The 19,754-nt window shown below is 42.5% G+C and overlaps 1 protein-coding gene across 12 annotated transcripts in view; it reads left to right on the forward strand.

Annotated features, from left to right (window-relative positions):
• The window catches only part of eif4g3a (eukaryotic translation initiation factor 4 gamma, 3a), a 54,699-nt gene that overhangs the window by 2,098 nt on the left and 32,847 nt on the right, over positions 1-19,754 (forward strand). For all 12 annotated transcript variants that reach the window (XM_015958375.3, XM_015958381.3, XM_015958376.3 and 9 more), the window contains exons 2-3: positions 15,832-15,901; positions 18,960-19,127. In XM_015958375.3, coding sequence (XP_015813861.3) covers positions 15,832-15,901; positions 18,960-19,127 — 238 coding nt within the window. The remainder of the gene's footprint in view (positions 1-15,831; positions 15,902-18,959; positions 19,128-19,754) is intronic.

Raw genomic sequence — 19,754 nt, forward strand, 5'->3', positions numbered from 1 at the left:
GTTTAAATTATGTTCTAAGAAGTGTTTGTGAATTATATACAGTATACAGTGGGGCAAAAAAGTATTTAGTCAGCCACCGATTGTGCAAGTTCTCCCACTTAAAATGATGACAGAGGTCAGTAATTTTCATCATAGGTACACTTCAACTGTGAGAGACAGCATGTGAAAAAAAATCCATGAATTCACATGTCAGGATTTTTAAAGAATTTATTTGTAAATCAGGGTGGAAAATAAGTATTTGGTCACTTCAAACAAGGAAAATCTCTGGCTCTCACAGACCTGTAACGTCTTCTTTAAGAAGCTTTTCTGTCCTCCACTCGTTACCTGTATTAATGGCACCTGTTTGAACTCATTATCTGTATAAAAGACACCTGTCCACAGCCTCAAACAGTCAGACTCCAAACTCCACTATGACCAATACCAAAGAGCTTTCGAAGGACACCAGGAAAAGAATTGTAGACCTGCACCAGACTGGGAAGAGTGAATCTACAATAGGCAAGCAGCTTGGTGTGAAAAAAATCATCTGTGGGAGCAATTATCAGAAAATGGAAGACATACAAGACCACTGATAATTTCCCTCGATCTGGGGCTCCACGCAAGATCTCATCCCGTGGGGTCAAAATGATCATGAGAACGGTGAGCAAGAATCCCAGAACCACACGGGGGGACCTGGTGAATGACCTGCAGAGAGCTGGGACCACAGTAACAAAGGTCACCATCAGTAACACACTACAGCGGCAGGGAATCAAATCCTGCAGTGCCAGACTTGTCCCGCTGCTGAAGCCAGTGCATGTCCAGGCCTGTCTGAAGTTTGCCAGAGAGCACATGGATGATACAGCAGAGGACTGGGAGAATGTCATGTGGTCAGATGAAACCAAAGTAGAACTTTTTGGTATAAACTCAACTCGTCGTGTTTGGAGGAAGAAGAATACTGAGTTGCATCCCAAGAACACCATACCTTCTGTGAAGCATGGGGGTGGGAACATCATGCTTTGGGGCTGTTTTTCTGCTAAGGGGACAGGACGACTGATCCGTGTTAAGGACAGAATGAATGGGGCCATGTATCGTGAGATTCTGAGCCAAAACCTCCTTCCATCAGTGAGAGCTTTGAAGATGAAACGTGGCTGGGTCTTCCAACATGACAATGATCCCAAACACACCGCCCGGGCAACAAAGGAGTGGCTCCTTAAGAAACATTTGAAAGTCCTGGAGTGGCCTAGCCAGTCTCCAGATCGCAACCCCATAGAAAATCTGTGGAGGGAGTTGAAAGTCCGTGTTGCTCAGCGACAGCCCCAAAACATCACTGCTCTCGAGAAGATCTGCATGGAGGAATGGGCCAAAATACCAGCTACTGTGTGTGCAAACCTGGTAAAGACCTATAGTAATCGTTTGACCTCTGTTATTGCCAACAAAGGTTATGTTACAAAGTATTGAGTTGAATTTTTGTTATTGACCAAATACTTATTTTCCACCCAGATTTACAAATAAATTCTTTAAAAATCCTGCCATGTGAATTCATGGATTTTTTTTTCACATTCTGTCTCTCACAGTTGAAGTGTACCTATGATGTAAATTACTGACCTCTGTCATCATTTTAAGTGGGAGAACTTGCACAATCGGTGGCTGACTAAATACTTTTTTGCCTCACTGTACTAGTGCTGTACGATACTGCAAAATTTGGTATCGATCCGATCCGATAAATACAGGGGCCAGTATTGCCGATACCAATACCGGTACTTTTTACTACTAGCCCTAGTACCGTCTAGTTTTGTGGGATTTATTAAGATAAATAAGATCAATAAAGCTTTATTTTTCAGACAAGATTCTCATATTGATGATAAGAATCTTGTCTGAAAACTAAAGTTTTATTGATTACTTAGTTATTTTGTAAGTTTTCCTTTAATAAATCATGTGTACGATGATAATAAAATACAGGGAACATTTTCGGGCAAATAAAATGTTTATTAGGAAACTCAAAATGGTTTAAAAATGGTTAACAAACTCAAGATTTCTTTCTATTTGAAATCTATAAAACAGTGTAATAAACGGCGCTCCTTTTTTAGCCTGCCATCACGCAGCCACGACAGTCCTCTCTGCTGTGCTTGTCTCGTGCTGGAGCGCTGTTTTACTTTTTTTTTAATGTAATGGCGGACTGCCCCGTTGACTGACATCCGTGGCGTTCCAATCCCAGTGCTTTAATGGTTTTTTGGGCCAAACACAGCGCTCTTTTAGCGAGGTAGGCAGGATGTCCCTGCAAAAAAACATGGCTGCCGCTCGAAACGGTCCAATCACAGGTATCAGCCTGGTAAACTACAAATCAAGATGGCTGCCATTTTGTAGTGGTCCAATCATGGTGCTATATAGATTTCATGGGCCAATCACAACACTAAGTATGCGGGATGTTGTTAGAAGAAACTGAATCGATACCATCACGCAGGTATGTAAAAAATACTCAATACCAACGTTAGACCGATACTATCGATATTTTAGATCGATCCGCCCAGCTCTATTATATACTACAACGTCTTGCCGTACATCCTGCTCCTGTGCGCAGCGGTTCTGATCCGTAGCGCTGCAGGATGCAGAATAAACAGGATGGTGGGGACTTTTCATCAGCTTTTAGAGTTTACTCTTTCTTAGTTTTACGATCATCATATAATTTTCTTGGCGCCACTTGATCGTGTGACTGCTACCCGTTAGCTTTAGCATTAGCCAATCTGCGTGTAGCTGCACTTTTGATCCCAAACTTTGGACCGGTTTTGCCTTTGTACCTTTGTTGATTCCTTTATTTTCCTCCACTGCATCCAGATTACCACACTGTGGGCCAGTAAAAGCATTTTTCTTACACGTAACTTACTTTTTTCAATAAAGTTCTGGGAAAAATACTAATTCAAAGATGTTGCACCAGTGCTACGTTTAAAAATAGACAGACACGCACAGTCAGTTTTTTTCGTCTCAGTACAGCCCTGCTCTAGCGAGAAAAGCGATTTTTGATCTTTTTCTGCAGCGGTTTTAGCGCATTTCGGTACATCGCTGCTGATACAGCGCCCCTGTAGTGGCGCAACGCTGCAACTGCAGTTACAAAAACATCCATATAGCTGGGGGCAGAGTGAAATCAGGCTGGGGAGGCACAAAATTAGCTGGAGGCCGCCGCCTTGCAAATTTGAACGCAGGAAAAACCCTGGGAGTAATTAATGACTGTAGTATTAAGCTACTCAATGGGCTATAATGCAACAAAGACAGCAAACCTTTTATTGAATTTCCTATTGACCCATCTTTTATTTCCAGTTACACCGCACGTCTATCGATAGATAAATATCATTATTGAATTGGTGTACAGCCGTAATATTAAAGTTAAACTGGAGGTTTGGGAGTTGCAACTTTTATTGGGTAGTAGTTTTACTGCAGTGATCCCAAACTCCCTTCTTGAGGGCCGCTATCCAGCATGTTAAACAGTTTCTCTGGCTTCAACATACCTGATTTCAACCAGCAGGTGGTAAATGGCCTGTATTTGATATAGCGCCTTCTACAGTCCTGGAACCCCCCAAGGGGCTTTACAACACAGTCATTCACCCATTCACACACCCATTCCACCCACAACGGTGGGGATGAGTTACGATGTAGCCACAGCTGCCCTGGGGCGCACTGACAGAGGCGAGGCTGCCGAGCACTCGGCCACCGGTCCCTCCGACCACCGCCAGCAGGCAACGTGGGTTAAGTGCCTTGCCTAAGGACACGACAGCAGCGACAGACTGAGCTGGGCTCGTACCTGCAACCTTCCGATTACAGGGCGAGCACTTAACTCCTGTGCCACCATCGCCCACCAGGTGATTGGCGGGCTTCTGCTAATGAGCTGCTGAACAGGTGAATCGACTGTGTTGATTTAAGCCGGGCGTACACTGTGCGATTAGTTTTTTACTGTTTTGAACAAATTTTCCTCATGTGAGATTCTTCGAGGTCGGGGCGAGTTTTGTGTCGTGTATACGAGGTGTTACGAGAGCCGATAAACACTTCATAACCAGCTCCTGATCAGCAACCATATGGTCACGTGAATATCAAATGTGTTTGATATTATCCTCGTCCCTCATGAAGGTATTGCACTGTTGAAGCAGTGCTGCGAGCCTTCGATCCACAAGTACCAGAACCGCTCACACAGCATATGCGCCAACCCGGCTACATAGGTACACGCCGTTTCCTTTTATTTTTACACTTTACTCCACACACAATGACAAGGATTGCCAAGAAAGCATGTTTTCCGTGTTTATTTCAAATAAAAGTGATCCCAAAACATGTTTTACTTCCTTTCTTTCGTCTTCCTTTTCCGGCCCCCATAAACCTTTGTGTCCTCCTACTGAAGCAAGTCGCCCCTGCAGTCTTCCGGGGTTTTGGGCTCAAAGGTCTGACGTGTGGTTGAACTATTTTTAGTAGAGGTGTGAATCTTCACTTGTCTACTGATTCGATTCGATTACGGTTATTGGGTCAACGATTCGATTCGATATCCTGATGCATCACAATTATCAATCAATCAATCAATCAAAGCTTTATTTATAAAGCGCCTTCCGCAACCCTGTCAGGAAGCCCAAAGCGCTGAACATTGTACAGTTGTATCTAAATATATTGAATAAATCAACAATAAAAGAAATTCAAATTACAAAATACAAAATGGAAATTACAAGATAGATGAAACATTCATATTGATTTGTTTTCATCGATAAATAGAAGATGTCAGATAATTGCTTTTTATTTATTTATTTATTTATATCAAAAACTTAACTGACACAACCTGCCATCCCTCAAAAGCTCTCCATTCACAGCAGGTTTGGACAAAACATTTGAAACATTTAAGAAAATTTAACAAAGTATGGTAAAACAATCTGTTTCCTCGTTCAACACCCCACCCACCTCAGGCTGAGAAAAACACGCTTTGCAAAAACTCACAAAATCTGAAAAAATACTGAAAACCTATAGGACACATAATGTAATAATAAAATACATAATGGGTGCATATGAGTGTTTAATGTCTCTGAGCAGCTTTAGAGTCAAATATTTATGCAGCAGTTCAAGGGTGTCAGAAATAACACCAAATGAAATGTTTGACTTAGTTTGTTATTTGAACCCAGTGGTTCATTTCTGAAATTTTGGAAAATTAATCAAGTTCTGTTTGATTCAGAAAATAATAAAACATGAAACAAATTCTACACTTCCAATAATATTTAAGATGTGTGTTTTATTCTTACTGACAACACCAGCAGAAGGCTGTGGGCTGGATTAGGATTAAGTTACCCAGATGATGGATCTCTTTCACTAACCAGCTAACTACAAACCTTTCCACTAACCTGTCCTGTGGGACCCTCACCATGTAGCCCTCATGTCCATGCTGTCTCTGGAGGAGCAGATAGAAGACCTCCTGTAACCTAAAATAAACCAAAGCTTCCTCCCAGTTTCTCTTTCAGCTGAATTTAACATCACTTTATCATCATGAAACAAAAGAATAAAGTGGAACAAGAACTATCTTCTATTTCTCTCCTTTTAACTTCTCCGTGTCCCTAAATAAGAGACAGATGATTACGCTGCAGCCGCCGTCACTGACCCCGCCCCCTCTCCAAGACCGGATCTCCCGACATCACAACACTCGGTCTGACGGAGCGCTTCGAGGAGAAATAATAATGAAATTATGAAAATAATAATGCGTATTTGGAGCATCGATTTGGAGGAGCGTCCTCCGATCCCCTCTCTCTCTTCGTTGCTGTGCGAGCGAGCGGAGCGCGCCGTGTGACATCCCACTCAATTAACATAATTCACGGTCCAAATCCAACAGATCCGGTCGGGCTGATTCGGTTCCGGTTCGGTCTCAGGTTACAGCTCCAGCGCTCAGCCCTGCAGTACCACATTAAGGCAGAACCACTTGGTAAATGTGGAGGACGCTCACTCTGACAGATTTGGATGCCGCTCTGGTGCCACCTTTAAAAAAACAAAACTACATTCCACTATAATCGATTATGGCGTACTCTTCTACGATGCAGAATCGTTTATGTCCGCATCCCGATGCATCATTTATTTGATTATTTTCCTCAGCTCTAATTTTTAGCACATTTTCAGGTCCAACGTGTTGCTACTGGACTTACAGCGTGAGCAGTCTGGTTTCACCCAAGAACTGGGACGTACAGTGTGACAGCGTGACGGATTGCTGTTTTACAACATTTATGCATTGTGAACACATTAGTAATGGCAATGCTAACTGCAGAACAACACTAGCTTGAGCTAGTGCTAATGCTAGCCACCGCTACTGTTAACATCCTCATTGGACACACGTAACATCCCAGGATGTACTGAGACAAACTTTGAATGAATGCCAGATATCCATGGCTTGCCTGTTGAGTTATCCAGATGCTGTACGCAGGAGTTTTTGGCTTCAGCCGTCAGGGTAAACCAATCAAACGCACAGCTCATTTAATATTCATGTGCTGGCTGAGTGGGTGGGGCAAGCCACTCTTCCTGTTGTTGGGCTTTATTGTGTGTGTGCGTGCGTGTGTGTGTGTGTGTATTTATCACGGCTCCTGGGCCATTGTGAGACACAACAAAGTTAATCAGCCAAATAGAAGCTCAAAGAACAGTTTCCAGTTGTAAAAATAAGTTGTTCTCTGACCCCTTTAAGTTAGTAAAATAAACCCTCCTATTTGTCCCAGGGTGTTTTTGTGAATGTTGCACAAGTTACTCCATTTCCCTTGCGTCTGGTTTTATTGAAGACGTAACTGAATTAGTATTTGTGTGTCTAGGAAATGGACCCACTGAGTGCTGCTACTTGTCTGACCTTTCACACTCCTCTGGCCTCTGAGGTCAGGAGTGTCAGAACACGTTGCTTTGCGTCTGGTCTGGACTGCTGGCGTATTGGAATTCCTACCCGGAGAATGTTGGTGTGTGTGTGTGTGTGTGTGTGTGTGTGTGTGTGTGTGTGTGTGTGTGTGTGTGTGTGTGTGTGTGTGTGTGTGTGTGTGTGTGTGTGTGTGTGTGTGAGTGAAGGCCTCGGATGCACAGGGGGTTTTAGATGCCTGTAAGACGTGTTGTGTGCACAGTTTGTCTGCTGCTGGTTGTCAGAGAAACACCCAGCGCATGCGTCTGCTGCTGCTCTTGCCAGACAAAAGCTCTGCTGCTTGGCATTCAGAGTGAGAGGCCAAGGTGGTGCTTCCCACCATCTGCCAACAAAGGCCCAGGTCACCCAGCTTGTCTCTGCCCCCCCCCAACACCTAATTTCCTTCCATCCCCCTATAGCTCACCTCACTCTTCTGCAGGCCCAGCTAGTTTCATGTTTGTGGTTTAGTACATTCATCCCTTTGCAGCAGTTTCCACCTCTTTCTCACACAAATTAACTAGTTTTGAGGAGTTTCAGTGTTGGGTTAATGTGCAAATGACCTGTTCCAATATGGAGCAAAAAAGTTACCTCTGAGCTTGGCATGCATGCCTCCTGATGCATAGAACCAGCTGAATTTTAACTCAGGTGTGTGCCCTTTGCATGAGCAGGTGATCGTACTAACTGTGGGCTGTTCTAAATAAAAAGCTGAGTTGAGATGAGCCAGCTGTGCATCCAGGGAGGGAGTGGCCTGTTGAGGAAGACATCCTGAGTAATATTTCACCTAGCATTTCATTTGCACCATATTCTTCTTAAACTTTTGTGATATTTAGTAGAAAATAAGCAGTGAGCGTTTTGAGGTATTCCACCCACACTCTGATGCTCTTAAAGATGTGAAACACTGAAAAACCATTTTTGTTTAATTATTATATCTGATTCTAACGGGTCTCTGAGTTTTTCACACAGGCTGAACATGAAAATAGTCTCCTACACCTATCTCCTGCATTAGCTTCTGATGGAAAACAGACGGTGAAGCTCTAGGATTGGGAAATCCTGACAGATCTACGTCACGCTGTCCACCCTGGGACCGGGAGATCGGGGTTCAAATCCCAGTTGGGTCATACCAAAGACTTTAACAACGGGACTTAACACCTCCCTGCTTGACACTCGGCTTTAAGGTGTTGGATAGTCCCCGAGCACAGCCACTGCTGCAGCTCACCGCTCCTCACGGGGTTGGGTCACATGTGGAGATGAATTTCACCCGTGTGTGATGACTAATGAGACTTTAACTTAACATTCACAGACTCGCCCATCTTGGCTCACGACGGGGAAGGCTGTTGTTGGTTTAGCGTCCAGGAAACAGCTGAGAACATCTGGGCTAAAAGGAACTAACCATTAGCATTAGCAACTCCACCACACAGCAGAACTCCTTCAGGCTTGAGTTATTAGTGGAGATAAAACGTCAGCGTTGCGAAGCAGTCAGCGGTAGTCATGTTGTGGTTAGCCAATCAGAGAAAAGATGTCAGAATATCAGGAAACTAGAGTCCAAAGAAAAAAGTGCTGCTTGTTTATAGGATTTAGATGCTGTAGTTAGAAAGTACTTGCCTTATTTAGTGTCTGGGGCAACGGCAGCACAGGAGTTAAGTGTCGCCGTCGTTAGGTCCTTGGGCAATGTGTGTGTGAATGATTGATTGTGTTGAGCGCCTTGGGTTCCAGGACTCTAGAAGGCGCTATATCAAAATAAGACCTTTTAAGAACTTCCATAAATGTATAAAGTCTGTTTCAGTTGGTGAAACTAAACTTTTATCTCTTATATGATTATAATTCATTTTGGATGTACTAAATCAGGGTATAATATTGATGAAGTATTTGACTTTTTATATATTCATAATTGCAGAAATATAAAATCTAATTTTCCTAAAGTTAGAAAACTTAGATGGTGAGTACTCGAGGCATCCAGAACCATTACAGCTTAAGATCTGATTTGTTAGGGTCAAATTTACCAACCCACCATCTTTTGTTCATACAGTCGTGAAAGAGCAGTCTCCGCAACAGCAGGCAGGCAGGGAGAGCTTTAAACTTCACTTCACACACGTGTGTGTGTGTGTGTGTGTGTGTGTGTGTGTGTGTGTGTGTGTGTGTGTGTGTGTGTGTGTGTGTGTGTGTGTGTGTGTGTGTGTGTGTGTGTGTGTGTGTGTGTGTGTGTTTGTGAGTGAGTGGCCAGCTAGCCTGCAGGGAGAAGGGGGGTATCTACACCATCTGGGCTGTCTCCACACACTTCCTGTACCTTCACTTATAACCCTCTGCACTGAGATTTGAAGGTACTCTGGTTTATTCAAACAAGACATCATTTTCCATTAAGTGTGTGTGAAATCTAGGCTACATTTATAAGATTGAACATTTTTTCCGCAGTAAAGAGACTGTGTGTCTGAAATCTTCCAAAAGAAAACACAGCTTGATTTACCAAAGACCCGTCCTCCAACCATATAAGAGCAGGGACTATGTTCACCTCTCATTTTTACCCCTTTTTTGTCTAACTTTCTGTAATACTTTATAGGATTCCTTCAGTTCATGTTGACTTGACAGTGTAACTTCTTTATTGATTCCATAATAACAGATTACAGTACATTGAGCTATATCATCCTGATTAGGCCCCTGCAGCTTGTAAAGCCAAGTTTCCTCCTGTCTCTTCCTTTCTCTCTATCCCACAAACTCAGCACTTAAGTGGCTTTACAATAAGCTAATAATGATGCATGAGCTGCAGCAGCTTTGCCTTCTTAAAGAAGGCTTACTTGTCGCTGTGGGGTCAGGGGGTAAGGAAGAGTAGTTGAAGGTACTTCATGATCTCCTCAAGATAGTCAAATGTTGCTAGCCTGGCAAGCCATCCTATACATGTGAATATATAGTCTGGATGTGGCCCATTGACTACTCTGTCATGGGGCGGGATCTACTGTTGTCTTTCAAACTGTCTTTGCATGCTATTGGATAACAAACGATGTGATGGACTCACCGCTACAGATGCCAGTTAACGGGGCAGTCCGCCATACTTTCTCAATGAAGATTTAATCCTTTTCATCCTTTTTCCAAATCTCTATATTCTAAGTACCTATATCTGCACTTGAAGAGAAGATAAAGTCTAAATAGTCCATTGTTGATGCCATCGCTGTTTCAAACAAGTCATCAACATCTTTGCTTTTTCAGTTGGTCACAGTAACATCCCGCCTACCAACAGAGTGCCCACCAAACTAATAGAGTGCTGAGATTGGACCGCTGCGGATATCAGTGAACGGGACAGTCTGCTGTACATCGTGAAGAAGACGCAAACCAAACTGACAGAGTGTTGTGATTGGGCTGGCACCTGGCCAGGGCTGCAGAAGTTCCAATGGCACGTGCTAAAACGGATGGTCTAGATTCCTTGGCTAAAATGTTTTATCCTTTGCAATAGATAACAGCTATTTAAATATCAACCATTTGTTTTTGTATTGGTTTTGTTGGAAGCACGTGGTCACCATGGTTAGATGTCCTTTGAGCTTGAGTTGCTGAAAACACCAGTAAATCCATAGCAGCCGATTTAAAGCTGTACATTAACCCTTTTCCACCACTTGGTGCAGCTCAACTCTACATGGTTCAGGTAGTTTCCGTTTGAAGTGAGAAATGGCCACAATAAGTACGCTTGTCATGGCGGAGTGGCCCTCAGAGTTAGAAAATTATTACTATGTGCTCTGTACGCAACACAGTGGAGGATGTGGTAACGTAGAACATTCTGCTTAGTCCTGGCTTTTTTTGAGACTTAGGAAATAAAGAAAGCAAGACTGCGGGAAGCAAGGTGGACAATTCTGAAGTAACCAGTGACTCCACCCTCTAGCACCAATGTTACATTTTTGCTTCAAAGCAGATGCTGAAAAATGGGCGGCACCCCGAAACCAATTGCTGGTGAAAAGCCAAACAGAATCGATCCACGCTACATGGGTACTGGTGGAAAAGGGCCATCGTCATCATCCACAGCAGCAGATGAGGAGATGTAATCAAACTATTTGCCTAAATTGGACAGCCACTTTTGTGGTTGTGCTTAGTACCTGTGAAGCTATTCTGTAAAACACCAGAACTCTCTTGGTTGCTTGGCCAGCCACATGGAAAGCTTGACTGAAATGTTTCACCACAAGTTGGATCTTGTGGATTCTGCACTGCCTAATCAGTTTACAGTGCCTTACAAAAGTATTCATACCCCTTGAAATTTTACATTTTGACACCTTTCAATCACAAACCTGAAGGTTTAATGCACATTTGTCAGACACGAGGCCCGCGGGCCACATCTGGAGCATTTTTATGTGGCCTGTGAGATAAATATAATCAAAAATATATTAAAACTGACCCGCTGGCCGATTTTACTGCAAAGACTACCACTCCCATGATGCATTGCGGCGTTAGCGCGGAGCCGAGCCGCCCCCTCTTTTGTGTTTTTTCCAGTGTCCACTGCCGGTGTCTGCAGCTCCGCTGTCTCTGACAAACTAAACACTCTTCTCACTCAGCGCCGAGTTTACTCAGCTATTTTCTGACGTTGAAGCCCTGAAACAGAGATTTTAACCGCTCAGTAATGTGTTCACAACTGAAAGAGAAAGTTTTCCAACTAACTTCCAGACAGAGCTGATATAACTCCAGCGAGCAGCGAGCGACACGCTCAAATCAGCATGACTCTGTGGCTGCTGTAGTTGTTATTTTTCCTCCCCGACACACAACAACGTGGTCAAGCTGCTCAGACATGTTCAGCAGCACAAACCTGTGTGAGCACCTGTTGTCATCTAATGTTGTCATTATTATGATGAAGATGAACAAAACAACAGGAGTCTCCTCCTCAGCTCAGGTCAGCCCCATGATGCAGGTATCTGGCTGGAACAGGTGAGCATCACAGTAAACCAGTGGAGCAAACTGAGCTTTAAACATGTTGGTTTTATGCTCTTTTTCTGCTCCAAAACATGAAAGTTAACAGGTGAGATATTGCATTTTCATTTAAGGTAAAATGATATTTTTATTTTGTTGTTGGCCCGTGAGAAAAGATTTAACCTACAGTAAACAGGAACGGGAAAGGCTGCAGATAGAGGAGTAGAATAGAAAATCCCTTTATTGTTCCTCAGTGGGGAAAGCTAGACGTCACAGCAGCGATGACGCGTATTACAGGAGAAAAAAAGGAGAATAAAAAATAAGAAAAATCAAACAACAAGAAAACATAAATCCTGAATAGATTTTAAAAATGCTGAATATACCACAAGTAATGAATACCACTGATGCGTTTTATTTAACATTGACTTGCTCATGTGGTTATTCCACATTCAGTGTTAATGCAAAAATAAGTTTGTTTCCAAATTACAAGGTTCAAAATTGCATATATGTTCATAAAGAAAATGTGCAAATTTGCCGTCACTTTTTCAAAAAATATTTGAGGAAATAAGTTTGGCTCGCGACTTCGTCCCAGAGTTTCATTTCGGCCCCGTGTGAATTTGAGTTTGACTCCCCTGCTTTAATGAGATTTTCCGTGGTGGTGGTGGTGATGGTTGTGATGATGATAATGGATTAGATTTTTATAGTGCTTTTCTAGGCACTCAAAGCACTTTCCATTATTCACGGACTTTCACATTGACACTGCCGGTGATAGACCAATACAAAGTATCACCTAGTTGTGAAGTGGAATTAAACTGAAAAAGTTTTCATAATGTAAATTTTTTAAGCAAATTTTTTTCTAATCTAAAAAGTGCCCTTTATTTGTATTCATCCCCCCACGTCAATGCTAAAGCCACCTTTTGCTGTAATTACACATGCAAGTCTTTCTGGGGTTGTCTTTACCAGCTTTGCACGTCTAGAGACTCACATTTCTCCCCATTCTTCAATGCAAAATGGCTCCATCTCACCCTAATTGGGCGGAGAGTGTCAGTGAATTGCAATTTCAAGTCTTGCCTCAGATTCTCTAGGATTTAGGTCTGGACTTTGACTGGGCTATTCTAGCACATATAAATTGTAACCCAAACCATTCCATTGTAGATGTTGCTTTATATTTAGGGTCATTGTCTTGCTGGAATGTGAATCTCGTTCCCAGTCCTAAGTCCTTTGAAGTCTCCCAACAAGTTTTCTCTCAAGATTACCCCACATTTAGCTCCACCCATCTTCCATCAGCTACCCTACCATGTGATAGTGTGTTCAGGGTGATGGGCAGTGTTACTTTCTTTACGTTTAGGCCCAGAAGTTCAACTTTGGTCTCATCTGACCAGAATACCTTCCTCCACTTGTTAGCAGTTTTTTCTCCGGCAGGACTCCTGGAAAACTGCAAAAGGGACTTTTTTTGTCTTTCTTTTAACAATGGCCTTTTTCTTGCCTCTCTTCCATAAAAGCCAGATTTGTGGAGTTCATGATTTTCAGTTGTCCCACGAAAGATTTCTGCAGCTCCTCCAAAGTGACCATGGGCCTCTTGGGAGCTTCTCTGACCAGCGCTCTCAGCTTGGTTGGACTTTGTAGATTTCCAGTTGTAGCATATTTTTACAATTTGGATGATGGGTGAACAGTGTTCCTTGATGTTCAAAGCTTGTGATATTTTTTTATAACCTAACCCTGATTTAAACTTGCACACAACTTTACCCCTGATGTGTTTGGGGGGGTCCGTAGTCTTCATGAGGCAGTTCAATAATTTTCTCCAATCATTAAAGCCTTCAATAAAGGGGGTATTTATAATGAGACTAAATTACACACAGGTGAATTCCATTATTCAGTTAGGGGACTTGTGAAGGCAATTGATTGCATTGGATTTTATACAGGGGTTTCAAGACAAATGCACACCACATTTTTTGGTTTTGTAGTTGTGTAAAATTTGAAAACCACGAATTAGTTCTCGGGGTATAAATACTTTTGCAAGGTGGTGTATAGTATGAATATGAGTTAATGGTTTTTAGTATGTTTGTATTTAGCGTTAAAATAATAACAGAGACTCAAATCTGTGAAAACCATCGTTTCAAATCCATTACTCTTTTTTTTATACATCTTTGTAAAAACATCTTGGGTGTTGAAAGCTGAAGCTAATAGATGAGGCATTACAATTGTTTCCAGGTTAACAATGTCAGTTTTTATGCTAGGAAAACTAGATTCAGTAGGAATATGACACATCAAACAAACTGAAGAGAGCAATTATAGCGTGTTTCTAAACATAGTTATACCTGATGAATAAGAAGCCAAAATATCTGTGTGATCTCAAAGAGGACATTTGATGCAAACATGAAAGTGACACAGTTGTTAGAATGAGTGGGCCTGCAGTCAGTTCTCTGGTAAAACGCACTTTTGTATGTGTTTCATAAATGGGTTTTCTGAGGAATACAGTTCCTCCTAAAACTTCACACGGGAGACTGCTGGAGCTAAACAGACGACACAAGCAATGCCCTTAAAGCTGCTCTCAAAGTTTGTTGCATAACTTCATTCTGCGTGACTGCAGGTGTTCTCCCTTTAGAGAAAACAGAAATCTGCATGCTGGCTTTGAGCCATCTAAAGATCTAGCCCTTACAATTTTGTTGCTGTTGGGGAAAAAAATGAAGCTAGCACTTTATACTCATCTTACCTTTTTGTTTTTGCATCTGCCTTTAATGCTCATCAACCTCTGATGTACAGGTGGGAGTGCCCCTGCTTTTGTTTGTCATTAACCCTCTGGAGGCAGGCGTTGCAGATTTGCAACGTTAAAACCTACCTACCTGGTTTCTCCACATACGTATTTCATGAGCATTTTTAAACTCAGAAGTACCCCTGAAGGACTTAGTTGTTAGTCCTTTTATCAAAACTTATTTTGAGCCTGAGAGGGTTAAGCTCCTAGGCCCATTTCTGTCTTGTTACTGTTTTTTAGGTCACCTTTCATCATATAAATATAGAGATTAGCACCCAAAGTTGGGGTTTTGACCCCAGTTTTAGGTGCTAATTTCCATCTAGACCACCACACCTCTGAGGAGTAAATAAAACCCTTATTCTAGTGGATTTCTGCATGTGTGAGCATGTGGTGGGGGCATGCATCATTCTCTAAGTCCTCCAGCAGTGAAATGGAAAATGCTTCCTGCTGTACTTCTGCATTTTAGCCTGTTGCCTTTATAAAAAATGAGTCTGTAGTCTATTCCCACACCCCCTCCAAAGGCTACAAGTAGCAGTGCTGGCATGGGGCCAAGGGAGATGACTGGAGTGAGGGAAAAGAGCTGGCGGGGGGGGGGGGGGGGGGGGTATAAGGAAGAAAGCCAGACGTTCGGTTTCCCATAAACCATGTGATCAGCTGAGTGTCGCAGACGACTGCCTGAGCAGGTTACTAATCACAGGACTTTCCTCTGCTGTTTGAATATTTACGTGTTACCTCTTTTTTCCTGTCTGACGGATATCTTCCTAACGACTCGGTCTTTCATGTTTCATAAGTTCTCTTCAGATTGTCACCTTGGCGTTAATAAAATCTTAAGCAACCACGCATGAGTGGTTGAATCAGTTATGTGTTTTTCAGCTTGCAGAAAGAGAATAAAACAATGATTCTTTCTACACAAGGATGAACAGTTGTCTGATTCCCTACTCTGGCAGATGCAGCCCAGGAATCCAGTTCAGATTTTCCTTTTACCTCTTGCAGAATGGTGATGGTACATGGTGTACTCAGAACGGATCGGGCGCTTAGCGTGGATTGATTGGGGGAGATCCATCACATTAACCATGCAAGCCACAGGGTTTTAGGGAAAGCCCTGCTGGATGTAAAGAAGATTAACACAGTTTATGAAAACATGCAGCTGCAAAATGAAGTTGCATCAACACAATCCGCCAGTGTGTTTATCAAATATAACAAAAGTGACTGTTGCTGAATGAAGTTGTAGTGATTAGAATTAAGTGTTTGTTAAATTAACATTTGTCTCAATCAAATCTGAGTTATCTTGTCTAACATCCAACTCATTTCAGTCACCAGCTGCTTTGAATGCTCTTTAACACACTTTCATCAGAATTCCTCGTGTTCAGCCCTCTCTGGACGACCGGATCTTCCCCACACAGCCTGGAGTTGCTGTTTACAGCGTGAGTCTTTGGATTTAAATTCACCCTTACCTCATCTTGGCATGAAAAATTCATATCGGGACTTTTTTCCCCAGGACATCATAAACAAGTAGATTTTTGTAGTTTTATCTTTATAGGTTGGAAAAATAGACAAAGCCACAGGCTAAAAGGGCTGCAACTAGAACTTAAGTTAGTTTTTCAACATGGTTTAAAGTTCCAGCAGCATTGGAGTGAGGCATCGTGACTCATGCGTCACAGCCCAGTGAGATAGTGGTCTGAGTTCAGTGCAAAAGGCGTTCAGTTTTTTTTTTTTTTTTTTTTTTTTTTAATTTTTATTTTATTTTTGGCTCATTGGGAAATAGTGTTGTGATCTGTTCTGGCTTAGTTGGCCAAGAGGTTACTTTCAGCTGCTGTGCCAGGTCTTTGTCATGCCAGTGCTGATGGACTTGTTTATTTATTTATTTATTTTTTACCTGCCTAAAGTGCCAACAGCTAAAAGGATCGGGCAGATAATTAGCTTTGGTCATTAAGACTTGGCAGGGCTTTGCAGCCATTGGTGTCTTCTTATTTACCATTAGGACAAAAACAATATTGAACACACTTTCTTTGCTGTCAGTAAAATTATTAGTTAGTTAACAATGTATGCATTTGTAGCTTTGTCAGTTGTCAACATTTAAGTTTCCCTCCCAGATGAATTACTGTATAGCCAACCCATTGTGAGGATTTGTACTGACACATATACAGTGTCTACTTTTGAGCAGTCACTGAATGTGCACGTTGTCTCCCTTACAAAGATGAGCAAGGTTGGTAATTTTCATAGGTACACTTAAACTGTGAGACAGAATGCAAAAACAGTTGGGGAATCGCACTGTATGATTTTGAAAGAGTTTATTTGTATAAAGTTTAAAAAAAGAAGTGTTGGCTGCTGAATAAAGGTTCACCTTAATTTCTGTAGGTCCTCCTCAAAATTTGAGTGCACTGGTATTTTGGCCCATTTTGTGATTGTTTGGGGCTGTCGCTGGGCTCTACAGACTTTCAACTCCCTCCACAGATTTTCTATTGGACTGTTGACGCTCTGGAGACTGGCTAGGCACTCCAGAACGTTGAACTGCTTTTTATGAAGCTACAGTTTTGTTGCTGGTGCGCTGTGTTTGGGATCATTGTCATGCTGGAAGATCCAGCCACGCATCATCTTCAAAGCTCTCGCAGATGGAAAGAGGTTTCTGCCCAAAATCTCATGATACATGGCCCCATTCAGCCCCAAAGCATGTTTCCATCCCCATGTTTCCCAGTGTGTATGGGATGCACACTCAGAATCCTCTCCCCTCCAAACATGGCAAGTGGCATTTACACAACAAAGTTCTGTTTTGGTCTCACTTTACCACACAGTGTTCTCCCAGTCCTCCTCTGGATCTTCAGCTGGTCTCTGGCAAACTTTAGATGGGCCTGGACATGTGCTGGCTTAAGCAGGGGGACCTTTTGAGCTCTGCTGCAGGATTTGAATCCATGATGTAGTGCGTTAATAATAGTAACCTTTAGGACTGTAGTCCCAGCTCTCTTTAGGCCAATGACACCCCCCCCCCCCCCCCCCCCCCGTGTGGTTCTGGGCTGTTTCGTCACAATTCTCAAGATTATTTGTACCCATGAGGTGAGATTGTGCATGGAGCCCCAGGTCGAAGGAAATCATCAGTGATCTCGTATATATTTCGTTTTCTAACAAATGCTCCAGCAGTTGATCTCCTCTCACCAAGCTGCTTGCCTTTTGTAGATTGGCTCATCCCAGTCGTGTGCAGGTGTAAAAACTTGTCCCTGGACTCCTTAAGCCGGGCGTACACTGTCACTTTTTCACTCGCAGCATTCAGCTCCGTACAAATTCCTCAGAGCAAAGCTCACGAGTCGTGTTCTCACACTGTACGACCCAGTGCTTGGATGCAACCTGACTGCTCACACTGTACTTAGTGATTTTCAACATTAAGTAATCAGTAAAGTAACCAAGTTACTCTTGGAAAGAGGAATCAGTAATCAAGTTACTATTTCAAAGTAACTGTGGCAACGCTGATGCATAGTGGAGGTTGACTGAAGGTGTGGACAGGTGTCTTTTATTACAGATAACGAACACAAACAGGTGCTATTAAAACAGGTAACGAGGGGAGGATAGAAGCGCAAAGAGGAAGTAGCGGGTCTGAGGGACAGGATTCTTGCTCGTTTGTGAAAGCTACTTATTTCCTGCTTCATTATATAAAAACGTTCTTTAAGAATCATTCAATGTGATTTCCTGATTTTTTTTTTTTATTATCTCTCACAGGTGAAGTGCACCTATGATGAACTTACAGCCCAGCTTTTAGGTGGAACAACTTGCACACTCAGTGGCTGCTAAATACTGTTTTGCCCTACCATAAAATGTATAATCGTGACCACCATGTCACATAGCCAGATCCATGTTGATCCGTATGGACATCTGCCGTATGCACAAAACAAATGACTGACTTTTCATTAAATGCCGTTTGTATTTTTTATTGGTCAACACCTTCTGAATGAATGCTAACAACAAGATGAGTAACAGAATGCAAGTTTCGTTTTCTCTTTATGGATTTTAACACATCTAAATGAAACTGACAGTTGTTGTTGTTTTCATTTAAAACAAACTAAAAATGGGTTTATTTATTCAGAAAATACTGAAGCCTTTGTTATGCCTTGATTTAACCTTTTAGGCCCATGACAGCTCTGTACCGTAGAGACACTTCTCAAATGTGGGCGGTACTCTAAGTGGATCCACATTGCACTAGAAATGCCACTGTTTACTTGAAACGAAGCTTACTCCACAATGTGCTTCTTTATTTGCTTCAGGAAAGATTGTGAGACTTTTGAGACCTGAAAGATTGTTTTGATAGGACTGCACTGATGACACAGGTGAAATAAATGGGGGCTTGTAGCCTGAGATGGGTTCTCTGAACATGGGAATCCCCCCCCCCCCCCCCCCCCCCCCGTCTGGCAGGACGAGAAATCATCTGTTCAATCCCACATGTGGGTCACATCTTTTTTCAGTACAGCTGCCTAAGCGCCTCCTTTTGCCCTGCAGGTACCCAGACATACCGGCCCAACCTTCACGGGCCCTGACATTACAAAGGGACATCCTAACTTGGCGGGAACCCCGCCTGGTCATGCCCACTCACCAGCACTCTCTCAGGTATCAGTACCCACCGCTTCTCCATATCGCTACCCTAAAGGCTGGGAGACAGGAGGTGGGGTGAGTTTGTCAATATGGCCGCCGTCATCATCCTCTCTTGTGTTGGTCTTGTCATTTGTATTTTTGTCTTTGTCTGTGGTGCTAATTAGAGATAGATGGATCAGTTGTTTGTGCACTTCTTCTCAAATCAATAGTTTAAACTCCTAAAAATGTATTCAGTAAAGTCTGTGTTAACACATGTTTACTGTTAATCTGTGAGTCTTGTGCATGAGTGTGTGGACGTTACGGGGGGGGGGGGGGGGGGGGGGGTAATGAATCGGTCTTTCGTTTGCTTGTTTGAGTCTGAGCTGCTGTGGTTTCATTAGCATAAGTTTGACTCATACAAAATCTTTCATTTGAAGTCATTTTCCATGTAATAATTAGCTGCAGCACTTTTTTGCACCCCAAAAGCCCTCATGAATTAAAAAAATGCGTCGCAACAGGTTGATATAATTTCTTCTGGAGAGTTCATTTGAAAGCCTTAGCTCAGAGGACCTTACTGTTGGAGTTGTGCTGCAGTTTCTGATTTAATTAGCTAACAAGGTGGTTTCCTCAGGTGAAGCAAAGGATTTTTAGTTAACTTTGTGGTTTTTGTGTGACTTAAACCCTCTCAATCAACAAGCCAGCCGAAGCTTTGCTAAAATCAGC

The sequence above is a fragment of the Nothobranchius furzeri genome, chromosome 3 (assembly GCF_043380555.1).
Source record: "Nothobranchius furzeri strain GRZ-AD chromosome 3, NfurGRZ-RIMD1, whole genome shotgun sequence".
NCBI lineage: Eukaryota > Metazoa > Chordata > Actinopteri > Cyprinodontiformes > Nothobranchiidae > Nothobranchius > Nothobranchius furzeri.